This window comes from Plecotus auritus, assembly GCF_963455305.1.
Source record: "Plecotus auritus genome assembly, chromosome: 10".
Classification (NCBI taxonomy): domain Eukaryota; kingdom Metazoa; phylum Chordata; class Mammalia; order Chiroptera; family Vespertilionidae; genus Plecotus; species Plecotus auritus.
In genome coordinates, this window is record NC_137785.1 from 8,283,407 (window position 1) to 8,305,625 (window position 22,219).

Consider the following 22,219-nt stretch of genomic DNA (forward strand, 5'->3'; position numbering starts at 1 on the left):
ACTTTTTAGTAAATCTTTTCATTGATTTTTAAATCACTTTTATTGATTTCATAGAGCAAGGGACAGGGAGAGGGAGTTAGAAACATGAATGAACATAGCCCAGCCAGCATGGCCCAGTGGTTCCACATGGACCTAAGATCCAGGAGTTCATAGTTCCATTCCCTATAAGGGCATATACCTGCACCCCCGGGTACATCCCCTAGTATGGGGAATGCAGGAGGCAGCTGATCAATGATTCTCTTTCATTATTGATGTTTCTCTCCTTCTCCTGGCACCCCAGCCTCTGCCTGCAGAGACATTCCCAGGCCAGGCACTTCTCACTCCCCCGATGTCCACAAGCACCTTTGTCTTTGGGAGCATTTTAGTGAGAAATGGGACCTATAAGAAGCCACTGACTCTGCTGCAGGAGGCAGGTGCTGTTTACACTCAAGTCTCATTGTGGTGCACCCCACCTGGGAATATCCAGTGGACTCAAGTGAGCTCCCTGAATCTCATTTAGATCAATGTGACATGCAGACGATTGATGACCCTTACTTAGTTACCAGGATTCCAAGGTTAGATTTTTGAGCATTTTCTCTTTTAATTCTCACAATAACTGGGCAAGAAGGAGAAAATTGCATGGAGGATTATCAGCATTTCCAGGTACACATCAGACTGAAGACAGATTTATAAAAACAATTTTGAGCAGACCCAGAACACGGCAAGCTAGAGCTTTCCTGTTGTTTTCAGAGAATAGAAGAAAATGCTCAATGCTTAGGTAACTTGGTTTTTACTGTGTGTGTGTGTGTGTGTGTGAGTGTGTGCTTAATTCTGACCCCAGGATGTTTTTACTTTTTATTTTATCCTCACCTGACTTCCCTTCTGACATCTCACACTCCATCCCAATATGGAACAAATGGCAGTTCCATTTAAAATTTTTTTTTATGAAAGTTCATACTGATTTCCATAATGGGTGTACCAGTTTACATTCCCACCATAAGTGTACTCGGGTTCCCTTTTTTCCACATCCTCCACAGCGCTTGTCCTTTGTTGATGGCAGCCATTCTGACCGTGGTGGGTGATAACTAATTGTTGCTTTAACTTACATCGCTCTGATGACCAGTCACTTTAAGCATTTTTTCATATGTCTCTGGGCCATCTTATCCACACTGCAGCCCAGGCAGAGCTGACACTTTGGATGGCATCAGAAGCAGATGCTCCGAAATATAAGTGTCTGTTTTGTGACATTAACTTTGTACTATGGATTCAATGGAGACAGGTTAGATCGAGTTAAACAAGAGTTAGACAACTGAGCAACCTCTGCAACCCACATTTGTCCTGAAGGAGACATGTGCCAAAGGTCCTGAATGAAGAACCAATGCCTGCCATTCAGGAGGAGCAGGTCTTGAAGAAAGACATGCAAAACCTGCCGCTAAAGGAAGCCAGCAGGTGCAGGAGAAACAAACTTGCGCTGGGAATCACCTCCCTGAAGGCGCTAGAGGACACTTAGTTTACTTGGTGTGGTCTTGGCCTATCAGCCTCTAAATCCACTCTCAGAATGGGATCCTGGCCTTGGAGCCTAGGAACTACATTACCCAGAAGGACACGCATGGAATGCCAGGAGGCTGAGCCAATGGGGGCTCAGAGCAGGCATTTCCGTTTGGGCGCTTCTGTAGGGCGGGACCGGTAGTCCTGGAGAGAGATCCTGTTCTCAGATTTCCACCTCAGGCGGCAGGTTTTCCCAGTCGCAGCGTCCCGTGGAGAAGGTGGAGAGTGGTGTTCCCCGCCTCACAGCCTTTGGTCGGAGCCTCCCGTGGTGCTCACAGCTCACACTGGGGATTGAAGCTCGGAGTCGCCACCCGGACCTACACCAGGGCCGCGACAGGGACCGCCTTTCCTGCAGCGGCGTCACCTCCCGCCGCTCCTGCCCGACTCAGCCCACAGAGTGCGATGGCGGCGCCCGCGCTGCGGAGCTTCGCTGAGGTGAGTTCCTGTCGCCCAGGCCCTCACCGCCTCCTCACACGGAACACCACAGCCCGGGTGCGGCATCTGTCAGGTCCTCCAGCTCAGTTTTGCGTGGAGGACCGTGAGGAAGGAGGAGGGGAGAGGAGTGTTGTGTCTTCTGAGGACACAGCAAGTGGAGGGCAGGGTGTGTGACAGAAATCTGGAGAAGAACCAACAGCACGTAGAGGATGGAGTTACATTTATTATTATTACGCGTGGGCCCAGAGGAAAATGTGTCTCAAATTCTGGACCCCAACATGGAGGAACTTTCCGTATTTATGTTTTTACCTTCTTTGTCTCCCAAATATGGGATATATCCGGCCCCCTTTGCAAGTTTATTTTTTTTTTTCAATTTTTTAAATTAAGATATTATATGTGTACATATCTTACCATTGCCCCCACCCCACCCCACTCCCTTTGCAAGTTCTTAAAGAGCCCCTATGTGCTGGGGACTTAAGACCTCAACCAAAGGCTTGGCCTGGTGCCAGCGCTGATAACTTCGTCCTGGAAAGGTTTAATGGCCTCTCTGAAGTGGGAGTAGTCTTATTTCCCTTATTATTTAAGCAAACGAGCATTTACAGAAGCCAAATAGCAGGGTTAAAATTTCAAACAGCAGTGTTTCTATAAGGTGGATGCTTCAAGTGGACAGGGGTGACTTGCATCTGAGGTTCCCCTGAGGGTGTGGGCTGTGAGGATTGGCGGACAGATCAGAGGCTGCAGGGAGGACATCACAGACTCATTCGGGGCTTTCTGGGCTGTGGGGTCCATCAGAGGCCTGGGGTGGTCCTGGACCCGGCTGGAAGACAAGCTCTCTACATGCCATGTGCCAAGTTCATGGGTGAGTCCAGCGAGATCCAGTGGCATTGGAGCAGGAAGGGGGCAGAGCTGAGGGAGTGAACCTGGGTCTGAAAATGGGAAGAGGATAAACATTACACAGTGGTAGGCACATCTGGAGGAAGTGTGAGCTGATGGTCCCTGGGACCTGGTGTGGGGACTTAAAGGCGAAGCATAAATGCTCGCCTGGCATTGTCTTGGACACATGATCTAGGACACTGGTCGGCAAACTAATTAGTCAGCAGAGCCCAATACCAACAGTACAATGACTGAAATTTCTTTTGAGAGCCAAATTTTTTAAACTTAAACTATATAGGTAGGTACATTGTTATTAACTTAATTAGGGTACTCCTAAGCTGGCTTTGCTAAAAACTCAAGGGCCAAAGAGCCCCATGTGGCTCGCAAGCCGCATTTTGCTGACCACTGACCTAGGAGACTGCAGTGGTGTTGCTTGGCAGGAAGGCTGAGGCCCTGCAGGCATCGCCCAGACCTTAAATGGCATTGCTCTCTACCCTCCCCTCCTCAATCCTTCCTACCCAACCCAGCTGCTCTGCTGAGGGCAATCCCAGTGAGTAAATGGGACTGTGATGAGAGAGCAGCCTGCACTGGCATTAGGGCCCGGTGTCCACACTAACCGGGTGCCCTGGAGGAGGTTGCCGTGGCGGGGGCGGGGGGGGGGGGGACAGTGAAGATGTGTAAGGAGTACAATTACTGGTTCTCAGAGAGACATAGCTCCTGTGTCAATTGTCTTAATTCTGACAGGTTGGCGTGACCTTTGAGGACATTGCCCTGTACTTCTCCAGGGAGGAATGGAGCCTCCTTGATGAGGGTCAGAGACAGCTGTACCTGAATGTGATGCTGGAGAACTTTGAACTTCTATTCTCGCTTGGTAAGACCATCACTCTCACCAGTGACCTGGGCTTGGCTTTGCGATTTCCCAGGCCCCATCTCCCAGGGTGTGCTGTGTCCTCCCGTGTAGACTGTGGTTCTGCTTGATTTTCCAGTTTCCTGGGTAGTTGCTGTCCTGGGGAGGGTTGGTCTGTTTCCACTGCTCCCTTCTTTCCTGAAGTCCCAATTCTTCCGCTGTACTACATTCACAGGGAAGGACTTGTGGTTGGTAGTGTTTCAGGAATCCTGAGGGATTCCACCTTGATCAGTGAGGAAAGCATTTTCTATATTCCTGTTGGTCATTTGTACCTATTTTTTGAATAATTGTGTCTACATCCTTGTCCTGGTTAGTAACTATTTTTTGGTTAAAGATTCTTTTGACGACCTTGTATGTTTTATATATTAATTGTTATGACATACAGGAACACATATCGTTGCATGTGCTTAATTGTTCTTTGCAGATATTGTTCCCAAGCACCCGCTTTTCTACAAAGTCCATGGTTTTGGCAACCCTGCGTTCAGCAGGTCTAGTGCCACCATGTTTCTAAGAAACTCAGATGGTTGTTACTAGTGCTTTGCAATAAAGTGTTTTTAATGAAATTCTATAGAGTTTGCTTTTCAGACAGTCACTGCATTGTTATTAGCCTGCAGTGCAGTATTAACATTCCTTTATTATTCCGTGGGAACTCCAACTGTTTGTGTTAATTTCTGTCTGTATCTCAGTATTCTCTTTATTGTGCTGATCAGAGCTGAATCCACAGTGTCTCCAAGCCGTTCCGTCATATGATTTGCAGGTATTTTCTTCCATCCTCTAGATTTACTTTCCTTTCATTTTGTTTATTGCAATTGTGCTGGGAAGAAGCTGTTTTTCTTTATTTGTTGCAATCTGGACTGTTTGTTTTGTCTATTTTGTCTGGTGTTTGGGGTCACATTCAGGAAATCCTGTCTAAGCCCTGACCGGTTTGGCTCAGTGAATAGAGCCTCAGCCTGTGGACTCAAGGGTCCCAGGTTCAATTCTGGACAAGGGCATGTACCTTGGTTGTGATGTGCAGGAGGCAGCTGATAGATGTTTCTCTCTTATCGATGTTTCCAACTCTCCCTCCCTCTCCCTTCCACTCTGTAGAAATTCAATGAAATATATTATTTTTATTTTTTTATTTTTATTTTTATTTATTTATTTATTTATTTATTTATTTTTTAATATGTATTTTATTGATTTTTTACAGAGAGGAAGGGAGAGGAATAGAGAGTTAGAAACATCGATCAGCTGCCTCCTGCACACCCTCTATGGGGGATGTGCCCGCAACCAAGGTACATGCCCTTGACCGGAATCGAGCCTGAGACCTTTCAGTCCACAGGCCGACGCTCTATCCACTGAGCCAAACCGGTCAGGGCTATTTTTATTTTTTTTAAAATATATTTTATTGATTTTTTACAGAGAGGAAGGAAGAGGGATAGAGAGTTAGAAACATCAATGAGAGAGAAACATTGATCAGCTACCTCCTGCACACCTAGTACTGGGGATGTGCCCGCAACCAAGTCACGTGCCCTTGACCGGAATCGAACCTGGGACCTATCAGTCCGCAGGCCGACGCTGTATCCACTGAGCCAAACCTGTTTTGGCGAAATATATTATTTTTAAAAAAAGAAAATCCTGTCCATAACAAATCTCTAAAACTTTTTCTCTAGTTGTCCCGAGTAGTTTTACGTTTTAGCGCTGACATTTAATGTAGATTGAGTTAAATTTTATCAGCGGTGTCCAGTATTCTTGTTTTACATGGGAGTATTGATTATTAGCAGCACCATTCTTTGAAGAAATTATCTTTCTTTTCTTCTGTGTCTTGCAGCTTTCTCAGAGATTACTTGAAAGTATGTGCCTGGTTTTATTTCTGTGTTTTCTGTTCTGTTCTGTTGATGCATTTTCTTTGTTTCTCCAGTAATACACTGTTTGCTTGTTTTCTCTCTGTAATAAATTGAAGTCAGGCCGAAACCAGTTTGGCTCAGTGGATAGAGCGTTGTCCTGCGGACTGAAGGGTCCCGGGTTCGATTCCGGTCAAGGGCATGTACCTTGGTTGCGGGCACATCCCCAGTGGGAGGTGTGCAGGAGGCAGCTGATCGATGTTTCTCTCTCATCGATTTTTCTAGCTCTCTATCTTTCTCCCTTCCTCTCTGCAAAATATCAATAAAATATATTTTCAAAAAAATTGAAGTCGGAAAGTGTGATGTCATGCGCTTTGTTTTCTTTCGAGATTTCTTTTGCTTTTCGAGTTTTTTAATTTCATACATTTCAAGATTCTGTTTTCATTTCTTTGTAAAATAACCTAGGAATTATTCTTAGGATTGCATTTAATCTGTAGATTCCATTGTGTACTATGGATATTTCACCATATTTCTTTTTTTTTTTTTAAATATATTTTATTGATATTTTACAGAGAGGAAGGTAGAGGAATAGAGAGTTAGAAACATAGATGAGAGAGAAACATCGATCAGCTGCCTCCTGCACACCTCCTACTGGGGATGTGCTCCCAACCAAGGCACATGCCCCTGACCAGAATCGAACCCGGGAGCCCCCAGCCCGCAGGGCGACGCTCTATTTACCGAGCCAAACTGGTTTTGGCGATATTTCTTTTTTTTTAAATATATTTTATTGTTTTGTTTGTTGTTTTTTTTTTACAGAGAGGAAGGGAGAGGGATAGAGACTTAGAAACATCGATGGGAGAGAAACATTGATCAGCTGCCTCCTGCACACTCTCTACTGGGTATGTGCCTGCAACCAAGGTACATGCCCTTAACCAGAATCGAACCTGGGACCCTTGAGTCCGCAGGCCAATGATCTATCCACTGAGCCAAACCAGTGAGGGCTAAACATATTTATTTTTAAAAAATTCTTTATTTTTTAAAGTATTACATAATTGTATTACATATATCTTCTTTTTCCCACATTGCCCACAAATGAGTGATATTCTGTGATATTTGTCTTTCTCCATGCTGTTGCAAATGGTAAGAGTTCCTTCTTTTTTACAGTAGCATAGTATTCCATTGTGTAGATCAACGGTTCTCAACCTGTGGGTCACGACCCCTTTGGGGGTCGAACGACCCTTTCACAAGGTTGCCTAAGACATCCTGCATATAAGATATTGACATTATGATTCATAACAGTAGTAAAATTACAGTTATGTAGTAGCACCGAAAATAATTTTATGGGTTGGGGGTCACCACAACATGAGGAACTGTATTAAAGGGTCGCGGCATTAGGAAGGTTGAGAACCACTGTTGTAGATGTACCACAGTTTTTTAATCCACTCATCTGCTGATGGTCACTCGGGCTGTTTCCAAATCTTAGCTATCATAAATTGTGCTACTATGAACATAGGGTTGTATATGTTTTTTGTGATTGGTGTTTCTGATTTCTTTGGATATATTCCTAGAAGTGGGATTACTGGGTCAAATGGGAGTTCATTTTTAATTTTTTGAGGAAACTCCATGCTATTTTCCACTGTGTCTGCACCAGTCTGCATTCCCACCTGCCATGCACAAGGGTCCCTTTTTCTCCACATCATCGCAAGCACTTGTTGTTTGTTGATTTGTTGATGATAGCCATCCTGACAGGTGTGAGATGGTATCTCAATGTCGCTTTGATTTGCACGTCTCAGATGATTAGTGACTTTGGGCATGTTTTCATATGTCTCTTGGCCTTCTTTACGTCCTCTTTTAAAAAGTGTCTGTTTAAGTCCTTTGCCCATTTTTTAAATGTACCAGTTTATCTTTTTATTAATTTATTTATTGTCTAAAGTTCAACACATGTCAACTTTTTCCTCTGCTTGACCCTCCCTCCCCCCCGCACCCCCGCTCGCAGCCATTCCCACCCCAGGCAAGCCCCCACAGCCCCAGTGTCTGTGTCCATTGGTTACACTACTATGCATGTATACAAGTCCTTTATGCACTCTAACACCTCCTCTCCTGCCATTTGTCTCTGGATCTATTCTTGTGCATTAAATTATATTGATCATTATATCCAACCTATGAGTGAGATCATGTGATATTTATCTTTCTCCGACTGACTGATTTCACTTAGCAAATTGCTCTCCAGTTCCATGCATGTTATTGCTAATGGTAAAAGTACCTTCTTTTTTATAACAGCGTAGTATTCCATTGTGTAGATGTACCACAGTTTTCTAATCTACTCATCTGCTGATGGGCACTTATGCTGTTTCCGTATCTCTTAGGTATTATAAATTTTGCTGCTATGAACATAGGGGTGCATATCTCTTTTCTGATAGGTGTTTTTAGTTTCTTGGGATATAGTCCTAATAGTGGGATGACTGGGTTATATGGGAATTCCATTTGTAACTTTTTGAGGAAACTTCATACTGTCTACTAAGTGGATGCACCAGTCTGTATTCCCACCAGAAGTGCGCGAGGTTTCCTTTTTCTCAACATCCTTGCCAGCACTTGCCCTTTGTTGATTTGTTGATGATAGCCATTCTGAAAGGTGTGCAATGATACCTCTTTGTCGTTTTTATTTGCATCTCTCAGGTGATTAGTGACTTGGAGCATGTTTTCATATTTCTCTCTGCCATCTGTATGTCCTCTTTCGAAAAGTGTCCATTTAGGTCCTTTGCCCATTTTTTTAATTGGATCATTTATCTTTCATTTGTTAAGGTATATGAGTTCTCTTTAAATTTTGGAGATTAAACCCTTATCAGAAATGTAATTGGCAAATATGTTCTCCCATGCGGTGGTCTTTCTTGTTTTTTGTTGATGTTTTCTTTTGCTGTGCAGAAGCTTTTTGTTTTGATGTAGTGCCATTTGTTTCTTTTTTCCTTACTTTCTATTCCCCTCGGAGCTGTATCAATAAAGATATTGCTAGGACATATGTCTAATGTTTTGATGCCTGTTGGTTGTTCTAAGATTTTTATGGTATCACGACTTACGTTGAAGTCCTTCATCCATTTTGAGTTTATTTTTGTGTGTGGTGTAAGTTGGTGGTCTAGTTTCATTCTTTTGCATGTATCTGTCCAATTTTCCCAACACCACTTAATGAAAAGGCTGTCTTGACTCCATTGTATGCCGTTGCCTCCTCTGTCACATATTGAGCATAATGGCTTGGGCCGATTTCTGGGTTGTGAGTTCTGTTGCATTGTTCTATGTCTGTTGTTGTGCCAGTACCAGGCATTTTTGTACTGTCGGTTGGTATCTGGTATATTGATCCCTCCAACTTTGTTCTTCTTTCTCAAGATTGCTGCGTCTTTGCCGAAACCGGTTTGGCTCAGTGGATAGAGCGTCGGCCTGCGGATTGAAGGGTCCCGGGTTCGATTCCGGTCAAGGGCATGTACCTTGGTTGCGGGCACATCCCCAGTAGGGGGTGTGCAGGAGGCAGCTGATCGATGTCTCTCTCTCATCGATGTTTCTAACTCTCTATCCCTCTCCCTTCCTCTCTGTAAAAATTCAATAAAATATATATATATAAAAAAAAAAAAAAAAAAAAAGATTGCTGCGTCTCCTCGTTTTTTTCTTTTTTTATATATTCCATATGAATTTTTGGAGAGTTTGTTCTAGGTGTGTGAAATAGGCCCTTGGTATCTTAATTGGGATTGCATTGAATCTATAGATTGCTTTGGGTAGTGTGGACATTTTAATGATGTTGATTCTACCAATCCATGAACGCGGTATATTCTTCCATTTGTTTATGTCTTCTTCTATGTCTTTTTTAACATCGTGTAGTTTTCGGAGTACAGGTCTTTTACTTCCTTAGTTAAGTTTATCCCTAGGTGTCGTAATTTTTTTGGTGCAGTGTAGATAGCATTGTTTGTTTCTCTTTCTGTGAGTTGATTATTGGTGTATAAAAAGCCATAGAATTCTGGCTGTTAAATTTGTATCCTGCTACATTGCTGACTGTGTTTATTATATTTAGTAGTTTTTTGATGGAGTCTTTAGGGTTTTCTTTGTATAATATCATGTCATCAGTGAATAATGATAGTTTTACTTCTTCTTTTCCAATCTTGTTGCCTTTGATTTCTTCTTGTCTGATCACTGTGACTAACACTTCCTCTGGTACTATGTTGAACAGGAGTGGTGAAAGTGGTCATCCCTGTCTTGTTCCTGTTCTTAGGGAAAATGGTTTTAGTTTTTGCCCATTCAGTCTGATGTTGGCTGTAGGTTTGTCATATAAGGATTTTATTATGTTGAGGTATGTCCTTATACTCCCACTTTGCTGAGAGTTTTTATCAAGAAAAGGTGCTGTAGTTTGTTAAATGCTTTTTCTGCATTTGTTCATATGACTATGTGATTTTGGTCTTTGAATTTGTTTATGTGATGTATCATGTTTATTGATTTTCAGATATTGTACCATCCTTTCATCCCACTTGGTCACGGTGTATGATCTTTCTAATGTAATGCTGGATTCGATTTGCCAGAATTTTGTTGTGGATTTTAGCATCTATCGGGCCACTGCGACCTTAGTGGGAGAGCTGCTGTGTAGGAGACACCCCTATGGAGCAGGACTTGCTTCAGTGGGGCTTTGTTGCTTAGTGAGTCTGCTCCTTGACTGTGTTGCTTATGGATGTGAAGAGTTGTAACCTGATGTGGTATGACACTGACCACTGGGTACATTGGCTCTTGGATTCAGGCAGGTCTTCCTGGAGCCACCCAGCAGCATCTCAGAGAGATCTGCAGATTCTCCTCTCTGTATCGGGTTTGGAAGTGCCCCGATGAGGCCCTTCTGTAAAGCAGGGAAAGCTAGTGCTGGTGCTGCTTCTTGGTCCTTTTATTGATAGATTTGTGGCTCCCTGACCCAAATGGAACTTGCTTGACAGGTTTTAGCCTGAGCAAAGACAGGCCATTCATACACAAACGCTGCTGCACAGAGCTTGGGTGGGCTTTTAAATTGGATGGGGCCCTAGCTGGTTTGGCTCAATGGATAGAGCGTGGGCCTGTGGATTGAAGGGTCGCAGGTTCCATTCCGGCTAAGGTCACATGCCTGGGTTGCGGGCTCAATCCCCAGTGGGGGGCATGCAGGAGGCAACTTATCAGTGATTCTCTCTGTGATGTTTCTTCTATCTCTCTCTCCCTTCCTCTCTAAAATCAATAAAATGTATTTTAAAAAAATAAATTGGATGGGGTGAGGTGTCAGGAAATCACTAGGGCAGAGGAAACAGAAATGCCTGCCAGTCAGGCCTGCAACCAGGTCTCAGTATAGGAACAATGATCCCTGAGAGCACCTGTGTCTGGAAGAAAGCCTCTCTTGAGTTTCTGCCCCAATGCTATACAGTCCCGTTTTTCCTCATATGTATCTTGTTATGCCCCTTGCGCCCCGCCCTCCCGAGCCTCGCCTGATACTGGAGCTCCTCCGGTACTGGAGCTCCAAGGAAGGGGGATCTTGTAAGTTCAGTTGGTGGTGCTGGCATTGTAAGAAGAGCAGCTTGTGCCCTGACTGGTTTGGCTCAGTGGACAGAGCGCTGGCCTACGGACTGAAGGGTCCCAAGTTCGATTCTGGTCAAGGGCATGTACCTTGGTTGCGGGCACATCCCCAGTGGGGAGTGTGCAGGAGGCAGCTGATTGATGTTTCTCTCTCATCAATGTTTCTGACTCTCTATCCCTCTCTCTTCCTCTCTGTAAAAAATCAATAAAATATATATATATAAAAAAAAAGAGCAGCTTGAACTCCTGTAGCCTCTATCACTCAGCCCCAGTCTGCTCTGGTTTTTACAGACCGAAGTTCTTACTGCCAGTAGGGACATTTTTTTTACCGCTCTGGGACCCTGGACTGTACATCTGGTATTGTACTGGGACCTCTTGCTCCTCCACGTGACCTCTGCAGAGACAACCTCCCTCTGAATTAAAAAAGTGGCCCCTGTGGGTATAGGACCAGCACCTTACGTGCCTTAGTACCTCCTACCATCTCAGTGTGCTTTCTTCTTTACTTCTCTAGTCGTTAGAGTTCATTGTAGCTAGCTTTCCAGCAGTTCTGTGTGATGGTTGTTCAGTATTTTAGTTGTAATTTTGATGTGGTGGTGGGAAGCAGCGAGTATAAGCCTTTGCCTACACCGCCATCTTGGATCTCCTCTCCCGTAACTTTTCTTAATTCAATACTTTATTCTTCTTTTATCTTCACCTGAATAGTGAAAATATTTTTTTCCATTGATTGTTTTTTTCTTAGAGAGAGAGAGTAAGGGAAAGGGAGATAGAGGAGAGGCAGAGAGAGAGAAAGAAACATCAATTGATTGCCTCCCACAGGTGCCTGATCTAAGAGTCGGGATCAGACCTGAAAGCCATGTACCTGCCCTTTACTGGGAATGGAAAGCATGACCTTCCTGTGTACAGACAGGCACTCTCAGCACTTAGTGACACGGGCCAGGGCTATTTATTTATTCTTTAAATTATTTACTTTTAAAATATATTTTTTGATTTCATAGAGGAAGAGAAGGATAGATAGAAAAATGAATAATGATCCCTAACCGGTTTGGCTCAGTGGATAGAGCGTCCGCCTGCGGACTCAAGGGTCCCAGGTTCGATTCTGGTCAAGGGCATGTACCTTGGTTGCGGGCACATCCCCAGTGGGGCATGTGCAGGAGGCAGCTGATTGATGTTTCTCTCTCATCGATATTTCTGACTCTCTATCCCTCTCCCTTCCTCTCTGTAAAAAATGAATAAAATATATTTAAAAAAAAAAGAAAGAAAGAAAAATGAATAATGAGAGAGAGAGAGACAGAGAGTAAGTGAGTGTGGGGGAGAGAGAGGGAGGGAGGGAGAGAAAGAAACATCAGTGTGAGGGAGAAATATATATAGGCTGCTTTCTGCACACAAGCTAACTGGAAATGGAACCCACATACTAATATGTGCCTTGCCTGGGAATTGAATCCTCCACCCTTTGGTACACAGGACGATGTTCCAACCAACTGAGCCATACTTGCCAACCATTCTGTGGTCTTTAAACACAAAAATTTCAATCTTTTTTGAAAACAGGCCACTAGGGTCAATGACAGCAGAAGCAAGGTGGCTGCTGGAGGTAACTCTGACTCTTGTTTTTGACTGTACATATTTTCAAATATGTTTATTCACCCAATCTTTTCCAGTCATCCTTTCTGTAGAGTTCTTTATTTGTGTTCTGGAATACTGTTTGTCTTCAAGGTATTCTTATTCACATTTCTAATGGGGTATTTGTTCATGGATAGCTGTCTACTTACACTGGGGTGGGGAAAGATGCTCATTTCTCTGATCCTGCCATCTTGCTGGTGTCACACACATAGGTCTTTTGTCTTGTGATCTCATTTACACTTTGTTGTTCTACCACACTGTTGACCATCCACCATTTCTGTTTTTCTTTGAAGATTTGCATCGTTTATCCCATGCAGTGGCTCTAATGGAATTTAAGTAGAAGAATCATTTGTGCATCAAAGAAGAAACACAACTTTATGAATGACACAGTGGACCCACAGGCAGTCTTGCCTTGGTCAGCAGTCCTTAGGGAGGAATTCTCGGCTGGCCTTTGTTACATTCATAGCTGGAAACCCAGTGTTTGATTCCAGTTGCCCATTCCTCACCCAGTTATGCTTGTTTGTGCTTATGTTGATACTTTGCCTACTATTCAGTTCTAATAGCGATCATTTCTACTTGGTTTCCCACCTCACATATAACCTTAACCTCTCTGGACTTTGCACCTCTGCCTCTTTCACAGGTCGCTCTTTACTGCATTCCAATGTTGGTCCATGCCTGCAGCACCTTGGAGTGCACTTGTGTTATTATATTGATGATGAACATCATGTGCTCTAATACAGTCAAGTTTTATGGCTTTGAGCAGCTTTAAATTATTCTACACAGACTCACATGGCCCGCATGTAAGCTCCTAGAGGAAGCCGTTTGTGCAAGAACAATGAGTAGAGCCTTCCTCTCTTCTTTCTGTCCCATCCTGTGCTTCTGTCCTTTCTTGGTGAGCTTTTCATCATCGACTGACTTGTGGGGCCACGTTATATATTTCCTCAGTATCTACCTCATTGGTCTTGAAAATGGTTCTATGCAATCAGGCCTAGTCATGACACATAAATATTTGTGGTGAAGACATTCTGTTTTCATAAGATCAACACGTACCTCACCAGCGTTTCCTTTTATTCAGGTTGCTGCTGTGGAGCAGAGAATGTGGATGCACCCACTAAAGAGAACGTTTCTGTAACAGTGTCACAGGCAAGGAATCCGAAGGCAGCCTTGTCTTCCCAGAAGAGCCACCCCTGTGAGAGTTGTGGGCTAGTCTTCAGAAACATTTTCCATTTGACTGAGCTTCAGGGAACAGAATATGGACAGATACCGTTGAGGTGCGGGGGATGTACAAAATGGTTTTTCTTCAGTGTAAAAGTTCACCAACAGCATGTGAGAGAGAAGACTTTTATTAGAAGTGTGGACAGGACCTCACTTGCAAACAGCTGCAATTTCAATGTGTCCCAGAATCATTTCACATACGGGGATGTTGGGCAGGGTGTCCTTACTGCGTCCGGACACCTCCACCTAAAGGCTACTATGTCCACGGACAGTCCAAATGCTGTTGCGAAGTGTGGAATGATATTTCAAAGGAAAAACAATTATTACAACAGAAAAGAATGCAAGAAAGACATTAGTTGCAACCACAATTTTATTCCGGAAAAGGATGTGCATGTAGGAAGTCACTGTTTTGTTTACTCTGAATGTGGACAATATTTAACGAAATTTTCTAGCTTTCATGATCAACAGCAACGTCAACCTGGAGAAAGACCTTATCAATGGAATGAATATGGGAAAGCTTTTAGCAGTAGTAAAAGCCTAGGTGATCATGAAGCTTTGCACACTGGACAAAGGCCTTATGAGCGCAGTGAATGTGGAAAAGTTTTTACCAGTAGCATTGCCCTCCATTATGATCAGAGAGTTCACACAATGGAAAGGCCTTATGAGTACAATGAGTGTGGGAAATCTTTTACCGATAGCAGTAACCTTCATTGTCATGAGACAGGTCACACTGGAGAAGAGCCTTATAAATGTAGTAAATTTGGAAACGCTTACACCAGTAGCACTAAAGATTCTTGTCCTCAGAGAGTGCACACTGGAGAAAGGCCTTATCACTGCAGTGAATGTGGAAAGTTTTTTACAAGTAGCAATGGTTTTCAATATCATCAGAGAATTCACACAGGAGAAAAGCCTTATCAATGCAGTGAATGTGGGAAATCTTTTCTCGCTATCCCTCACCTTCGTAGGCATCAGAGAGTTCATACAGGAGAAAAGCCTTATAAATGCAGTGACTGTGGGAAATGTTTTAGATGGAGGACTCCCCTTCGTTGTCATCAAAGAGTTCATACTGGAGAAAATCCGTATAAATGTGTTGAATGTGGAAAGTCTTTTACAAGTAGAAATGGTTTTCAGTTTCATCAGAGAATTCACACAGGAGAAAAGCCTTATCAATGCAGTGAATGTGGGAGAAGTTTTATTACTAAAACCAACCTTTGTAGACATCAGAGAGTTCACACAGGAGAAAAGCCTTATAAATGCAATGAATGTGGGAAATCTTTTACCAGTAGCAGTCACCTTCATAGTCATCAGAGAGTTCACACAGGAGAAAAGCCTTATAAATGCAGTGAATGTGGGAAATCTTTTAGATGGAGGAGTGGTCTCCAATATCATCAGAGAGTTCACACTGGAGAAAGCCATTATGAGTGTAATTAATGTGAGGTATGTCTCAGGCATATTTCTAAATTCACTTTGCATATAAGTGTCCAAATGTGAGAAATTTCTTAGATGTGTAGGAAATGTTGTTTCTTAGATAGGACTTAACAATAGTACAAGAAAATTTGTGAATCCTCAGTTTTCTGAATTGTATCTCGTACAGGTACTCACCTATATTATGTAAAGTTCCCGTAATTGTTTTTGCTGTTGTGTGTGTTTGCTTATGTTGAAACACCATGTAGTTATGTTGCACTTCCTAACATACGGAGATGTTCTGCCAGATCTATGTCACTGCATATTTCTGTTGTTGAAGGTATATCGCCTGAACCACCTATAAGATCCCTACAGAAGGCATCAATCACCATCCTCATGTGCCTAGCGAAGCTAACTCTGTTGTCTAATTTGTTGAAGAAAATTAGGAATACCTGAGCCCTTAGTTCTTACTTGTTTCCCTGTCATGAGTTGGCACAAAGGACTGATTACTGTTGGCCCCAGTAAACATAATGTTGTAGAGGGACTGCTATTTTCAGGAACACACTTTCCCTAGATGCCAGTGATGAATTTATTGAGTGCCTAAGTCTTCAACTGCCAGTCTCCGGTCTCTTTGTTTGCAAAATAATGAAGGCCTTTTCCTAACACTTCTTTAATCTTGGTGTTCTATTTACTGTGTGTGTTAGTTTGTAAGGAGATCTGGGTCTCCAAGTATGGTAATGTGAAAAACTTTTATGTGGTCTCCAACATTTTTGTCCTTGTGGTCTCCAACATTTTTGTCCTTGAGGGAAGACTGTGGTGCAGAAATTAGCTCAGTAGTTTTTGGCAAATTTACATTGTTTCCCATAATTTTCCTAGGAAACACTGTGGACTCTAGTCCTCATGTGAAGATGGATGCTTTGAGACACAGAGATCACTCCAAAGAGGGGGATGCTGTGACAACCTCAAGTATGTCTGGGAGTGGCGTGAATTTTTGCTTGTTTTCAGGGGATGCTAACATTTGAAGGGAACCTCCTGCCCAGGTCTTGCAGAGGGATATGTGCCCTAATGCCTTCAATTCCATGGGTGATGGTCACTGGTTGCAGGACCATTGCAGTGAGGAGAAACCCTTTCACTGCAGAAATACTGACCTAATTGTTGTTTGACCAGACTGCAGCCCATTAGATGGAATGGTCTTCATCTAAACCTGCACCCAGAAATTTTTTTGAGGAGAAGACTACAGTAGCGGTGTGTACACAGATCTGAGGAACTCCCAGCATGTTTATCTTCTGTACAGCGGTCATTGTCATTGATTACAATCAAGAGGTTTGTGGCTTCCTGTAGCTTCTCAGATGCTCCATCGGAGCCATTGGTGCTCTGGCAGCAAAACTAAGAGGAAAAGAAAGGGTGTCTTTAGGCTGGAGATGTGGCTTTTGTGACCCAGTCAGCATTCCAGTGGGTTTGGGTGAAAGTTCTTCATTGTTTGTTACATTTTCTGTCACTGAGATGAGACTTGCTCAGAGGGCATAAGTATGTGAATTGAATCTTGAGTTGCCCAACCTATTGCAAAATAGCTGAAAGTATATTTCTTTTATCTTGAACCATTCTTTTAACAGCTGTAATGAGTAAATTGCATGTATAAGTGTAGTGTTTCATAAATCTTGACATGTGCTTGAAACTAAAAACATCTTTACCCTCAATACAGATCATATCTGTGACTGTGTAGTTGCTTCATGACCTCGTTTAATCTGTTTGCTGTTCTTAATAAAGAACTTGGCTTTTTCTAAGTATTTTTGAGCTTTAATTGTTATTTTATAAATTCTTGGAGATTTTTAAAAGATACATTGGTAACTCATCTTTTTTTTTTTTTAATATTCTTTTTGTTGTTGTTGTTAATCCTCACCCGAGGATATTTTTCCATTGATTCTTTGGAGAGTGGAAGAGAGAGGGAAAGACAGAGAAAAATATTGATGTGAAGGAAACACATCGATCGGTTGCCTCCTGCATCAGCTGTGACCATGGATGGCCCGGGCTGGGAAGGAGTCTTCAACCAAGATACGTGCCTTTCGCTGGAATCAATCCCAGGAGCCTTTGGTCTGCAGGCCTATGCCCTATCCAGAGCCAAACTGGCTAGGGCTGTGGTGGATATTCATATGTTTGTATATATCACCATCATGTCCATTTTAATAAATATTTGGTTATTGCTAATAAAGCTGGTACAAACATTTCTGTATAATTCTTTTTTATTTTTATTTTTTAATTATATATTTTATTGATTTTTTACATAGAGGAAGGGGAATAAATAGAGAGCTAGGAACATGGATGAGAGAGAAACATCGATCAGCTGCCTCCTGCCCATCCCCCACTGGGGTTGTGCCCACAACCAAGGTACATGCACTTGACCGGAATCAAACCTGGGACCCCTTCCTCAGGCAGACACTCTATCCACTGAGGAAAACCAGTTAGGACTCTGTATAATTCTTTATATGGATATAGTGTTATTTACCTTTGTGGTCCAACATTCCCCGAGGTCTCCCGGACTACAAGAGGGCACAGCCTGGGCTGAGGGATCCCCCTGAGTGCATGAATTTTGTTCACTAAGCTTCTAGTTTATGCATGTAAATTAGGAAGTTACGATTCCATTCACAGTCAGGGAGGAAGCCTGTGCCTCGGCTAGATCCGGAGTGTGGAGCATACAGGAGGTAGCTGATAAATGATTCTATCTCAGCATCAGAGACAGCTGTACCTGAATGTCATGCTGGAGAACTTTGAACTTCTATCCTTGCAGGGTAAGACCCTCACTCTCACCAGTGACCTGGGCTTGGCTTTGCAATTTCCCAGGCCCCATCTCCCAGGGTGTGCTGTGTCCTCCCGTGTAGACTGTGGTACTGCTTTACTTTTCAATTTCCCGGGTAGTTGCTGTCCTGGGGAGGGTTGGTCTGTTTCCACTGCTCCCTTCTTTCCTGAAGTCCGAATTCTTCCCGCTGTACTACCTTCACAGGGAAGGACTTGTGGTTGGTAGTGTTGCAGGAAGCCTGAGGGATTCCACCTTGATTAGTGAGGAAAGCATTTTTTTTTTTAAATATATTTTATTGAGCTTTGAAAAATGGCGGTGGAATAGACAGACATGTTCCGAGCCTTGTCCCGGAGCAGAAAGAAAGAACAGCTGAGGGTCGCACGAGGAGTGTTTTTGGCAAGTTAAGTGACAGCTAAACTGCAGAAGAAGGTGGGTGACTGCTAGACGGGGTTCCCCTGACCCGGGAGTCCCCACTGCAGCTGGGTCCCCTTCTGGAGGTACGGGCTCCGACGAGTTTGCGCCATCTTGATCGGGAAAGTGGAGCTTATTGGAAGCCTGAGAATCCACAACTGTGGCACCCACGGAACAGCTGCGAGCCCCAGAACATTGGTCCCCAATTGGTGCAAACACACGGATTCAGAGGAGCTCTACACTCCACCACGGAAAGGTCAGATTTCGCCTGGGATAAGGTGAGGTCGCTGGTCCCGGCTGGAGAGAGGAACGCGCGTTTTGTGGGAGCTGGAGGACCAGGGAAGTCTGTGCCTAGAAAAATCCGTGGCTGTTGGGGCTGGCGTGATCCATGAATGTGGAAAGGGGTCCTCAGAGCTGCTAACAGAAGGGCTCTCTAAAAAGCAACCCTTTTTGATCTGACGTGCAGGGACACCCTAAGAATTTCAAAGGTGTGCTGGCTGATTAGACTTGCGCGCAGCCCCGGAGTTCGCACACTTGGGCTTTTTCCTCTTCAAATCCTTGCTTCTGATTACTAAGCCCAATACATAGGATCACTCAGTTGGGGACACCCTGGGAGACTGAAAGGGAGAGTGTTTTTCTGGAACCTGGGGATCGGAGCAGGGAGTGACCAGCAGGGAGTGACCATCGGAGAGCTAGCTCTGAGGCAGCCCACTCCCACAAACCGGTAGTGAGTGCCACAGGGAAAGAATGCTCTAACATTGCCTAGACAGGCCATATATAGACCCAGAAGTCAATCCAGAAACACTGCCACCCAGGGGCTGAATCACAAATTGACTCTTGTGTAATCAAATATAAAGGAATACTAGAAATTAAGACACACCGCCTGCTTAAAATCAGGACTTGCTTACAACACTGAAGAGCAGTGGAATGCAGGGAACTGCAATACTGTCCGGACTGAGAAACAGGCGTGCCAAACAGAACAACAGAGGAAGTGAATGACCTTCACTACTACACATTTTATTTTTATTTTTTTATTTTTTTATTTTCATTTTTTGCATCTTTTACTCAAGAAACTAATTTTTTTCTTTTTTCCTCACTTGATTTTACCTTTTTAATTATTACATTTTTATTTTCAATCCGTATTATTACTACTGCTATTTTAACCTTTTTTTTTTTTTAAGTGTCATTTTATTTTCTCTTCATTTTATTTTCGGATTAGTGTTCTACATTCTATTTTCATCTTTCCTTTAGCATCGTTTTACTCTATCTCAACTCTACCTTTATGCCATCACTCTCTTCCTAACCTTCCCCTTTTTGGTGTCCTGTTTATCTTACCCCTTTCCTGCTTTAGATTTTCCATATTCTTTCTGTTTACCCCTTGTTAAAATTTCACCCTACTTAAATATCTAATCTCCAATCCCCTGCTCCAATTCCATACACACATCTCTCTTCGCTGTCTTAACTATCCAAAAAATTTGTTTTTCTCTCTGTCCTTTTGTTGTTGTTCGCTTGAATGTTGATGATATCGAATTTTTATGCTTTTTTGTGAGATTGTTTTGCTTATTCTTCTTTTGTTTATTTATTTTTTTGTTTGTTTTGTGCTTCTGCTTTCCCTTGCCTCACTCAATATTAGTTGGTGTTGTAGTTTGTATTAATCCCCAGGTACTTGTTGCTGGCATTTGCTGGGATTAGTGATTGTTCTATTGGAGTTTTATCCCCATATATATAGTTTGTTCCCCTTTCTCTCTTAGTCTCTTTCTTGTCTCTCTTACTTTTTTTTTCCTTTTCCCAATTTCATTTTGACACTCCTTTTTTTTTTCCCTTTCTTTCTTTTTCCTCTTCTTCTTTCTCTCCTATCCCCTCATTTTCCTTTCTCTGGTGGTCACCTTTATTGGAGGTTATTAATATCGTGAATACATTTCTGTTCAGTGCCTTGTGTGTTGTACCTGGTTGTGCTGTATTTTGTGCCTTTAAATCAACACAGGAGCGAAAGAACTACATAACCAGACATCCAGAGAAGAGAGACCATGGGGAGACAAAGAAACAGCCCGCATATGAAAGAAAAGCAGGCATCACCAGAAAAGGAAGTAAACGAAATGGAGGCAAGCAACCTTCCAGAGAAAGAATTCAGAGAAATGGTCATAAGGTGGCTGAAAAGAATGGAAGACAAATTTCACAATATGAGCAAGAACCAAGAGGAAATGAAGAAGAACCAAGAAGAAATGAAAAATGACATCGCTACTGTGAAGAACTCAATAGAAAGCATCAAGAGTAGACTAGAAAAAGCAGAGGACCACATCAGTGAGCTAGAAGACAAGATGGGAAAAAATACCCAGGTAGAGCAACTTCTAGAAAAAAAAAAATTAAAAGACAGGAGGAGAGCCTAAGGGAACTTTGGGACAACACGAAACAAAACAACATCCGCATATTAGGGGTTCCAGAAGGAAAGGAAGCTGAGCAAGGAATAGAAAACCTGTTTGAAGAAATAATGACAGAAAATTTCCCTGATATAGGGAAGAAAAACCCCACACAAATCCTAGAAGCTCACAGAGTCCCAAGCAAAATGAACCCCAAAAGACCGATGCCATGACGCATTATAATTAAATTGGCAAACACCAACGACAAAGTAAGAATCTTAAAAGCTGCAAGAGAGAGACAGAAAGTTACATACAAAGAAACCCCCATCAGACTAGCAACTGATTTCTCAACAGAAATTCATCAGGCCAGAAGGGAATGGATTGAAATATACAAAGTCATGCAAAGGAAGGGTCTGAATCCAAGAATACTGTACCCAGCAAGGTTATCAATCAAAATTGAAGGTGAAATCAGGAGCTTCACAGACAAAAAAGGACTAAGAGAATTGATTACCACCAAACCAGCAATGCAAGAAATGCTAAAGGGTCTGCTGTAAAAAAAAAAGAAATGAGACGCGAAGAAGGAACACAAGGGTAAAGAATAAAAATGGCGACAAATAAGTACCTATCAACAATAACTTTAAATGTAAATGGATTAAATGCCCCAATCAAAAGACATAGGGTAACGGATTGGATAAGAAAACAAGACCCATATATCTGCTGTCTACAAGAAACCCACCTCAGAAAAAAAAGATGCACACAGACTGAGGGTGAAGGGATGGAAAAAGGTTTTCCAGGCAAATGGAACTGAAAAAAAAGCTGGGGTAGCAATACTTATATCTGACAAATTATATCTCAAAGTGAAGGACATAACAAGAGATAAGGAAGGCCACTTCATAATACTAAAGGGAGCAATCCAACAAGAAGAAATAACTCTGGTAAACATATATGCACCCAATACAGGAGCACCCAAATACATAAAAAAACTCCTGGAGGAGATCAAGGGAGAGATTGACAGCAATACAATCATAGTAGGAGACTTTAATACCCCACTATCACCATTGGACAAATCCTCTAAACAAAAAATCAGCAAAGAAACATCAATCCTAAATGACTCACTAGACCAGATGGAATTAATTGACATCTTCAGAACATTTCACCCCAAAGCCACAGAATATACATTCTTCTCAAGTGCACATGGGTCATTTTCAAAGATAGACCATATGTTTGGACATAGGCAAAGTCTCTTCAAATTCAAGAAGATAGAAATCATATCAAGCATCTTCTCAGACCACAGTGG

General features: G+C 42.7%; 1 protein-coding gene across 3 annotated transcripts; it reads left to right on the forward strand.

Moving 5' to 3' along the window:
- The first annotated feature begins 1,673 nt into the window (after positions 1-1,673).
- On the forward strand, positions 1,674-17,577 carry LOC308235627 (zinc finger protein 773-like). Of its 3 annotated transcripts, none has more exons than XM_080644637.1 (4): positions 1,692-1,962; positions 3,580-3,706; positions 4,453-4,499; positions 13,832-17,571. In XM_080644637.1, exons 1-4 carry the CDS (start codon positions 1,930-1,932, stop codon positions 13,871-13,873), a joined length of 249 nt encoding a protein of 82 aa, XP_080500763.1. In that variant the 5' UTR covers positions 1,692-1,929; the 3' UTR covers positions 13,874-17,571. The 3 variants fall into 3 exon arrangements, with proteins under 3 accessions (XP_080500762.1, XP_080500763.1, XP_080500764.1); XM_080644638.1 differs by having other exon boundaries at positions 13,835-17,571; XM_080644636.1 differs by lacking the exon at positions 4,453-4,499 and having other exon boundaries at positions 1,674-1,962; positions 13,817-17,577.
- Positions 17,578-22,219: the final 4,642 nt, after the last annotated feature.

What these genes read in the sequence shown, in the direction of transcription:
- LOC308235627 (XM_080644636.1), top strand. Translation starts at nt 1,930, where the DNA reads ATGGCGGCGCCCGCGCTGCGGAGCTTCGCTGAG. An exon ending in CGCTGCGGAGCTTCGCTGAG is followed by an intron (nt 1,963 to 3,579) that starts GTGAGTTCCTGT and finishes TAATTCTGACAG; the next exon opens with GTTGGCGTGACCTTTGAGGA. An exon ending in TGAACTTCTATTCTCGCTTG is followed by an intron (nt 3,707 to 13,816) that starts GTAAGACCATCA and finishes CCTTTTATTCAG; the next exon opens with GTTGCTGCTGTGGAGCAGAG.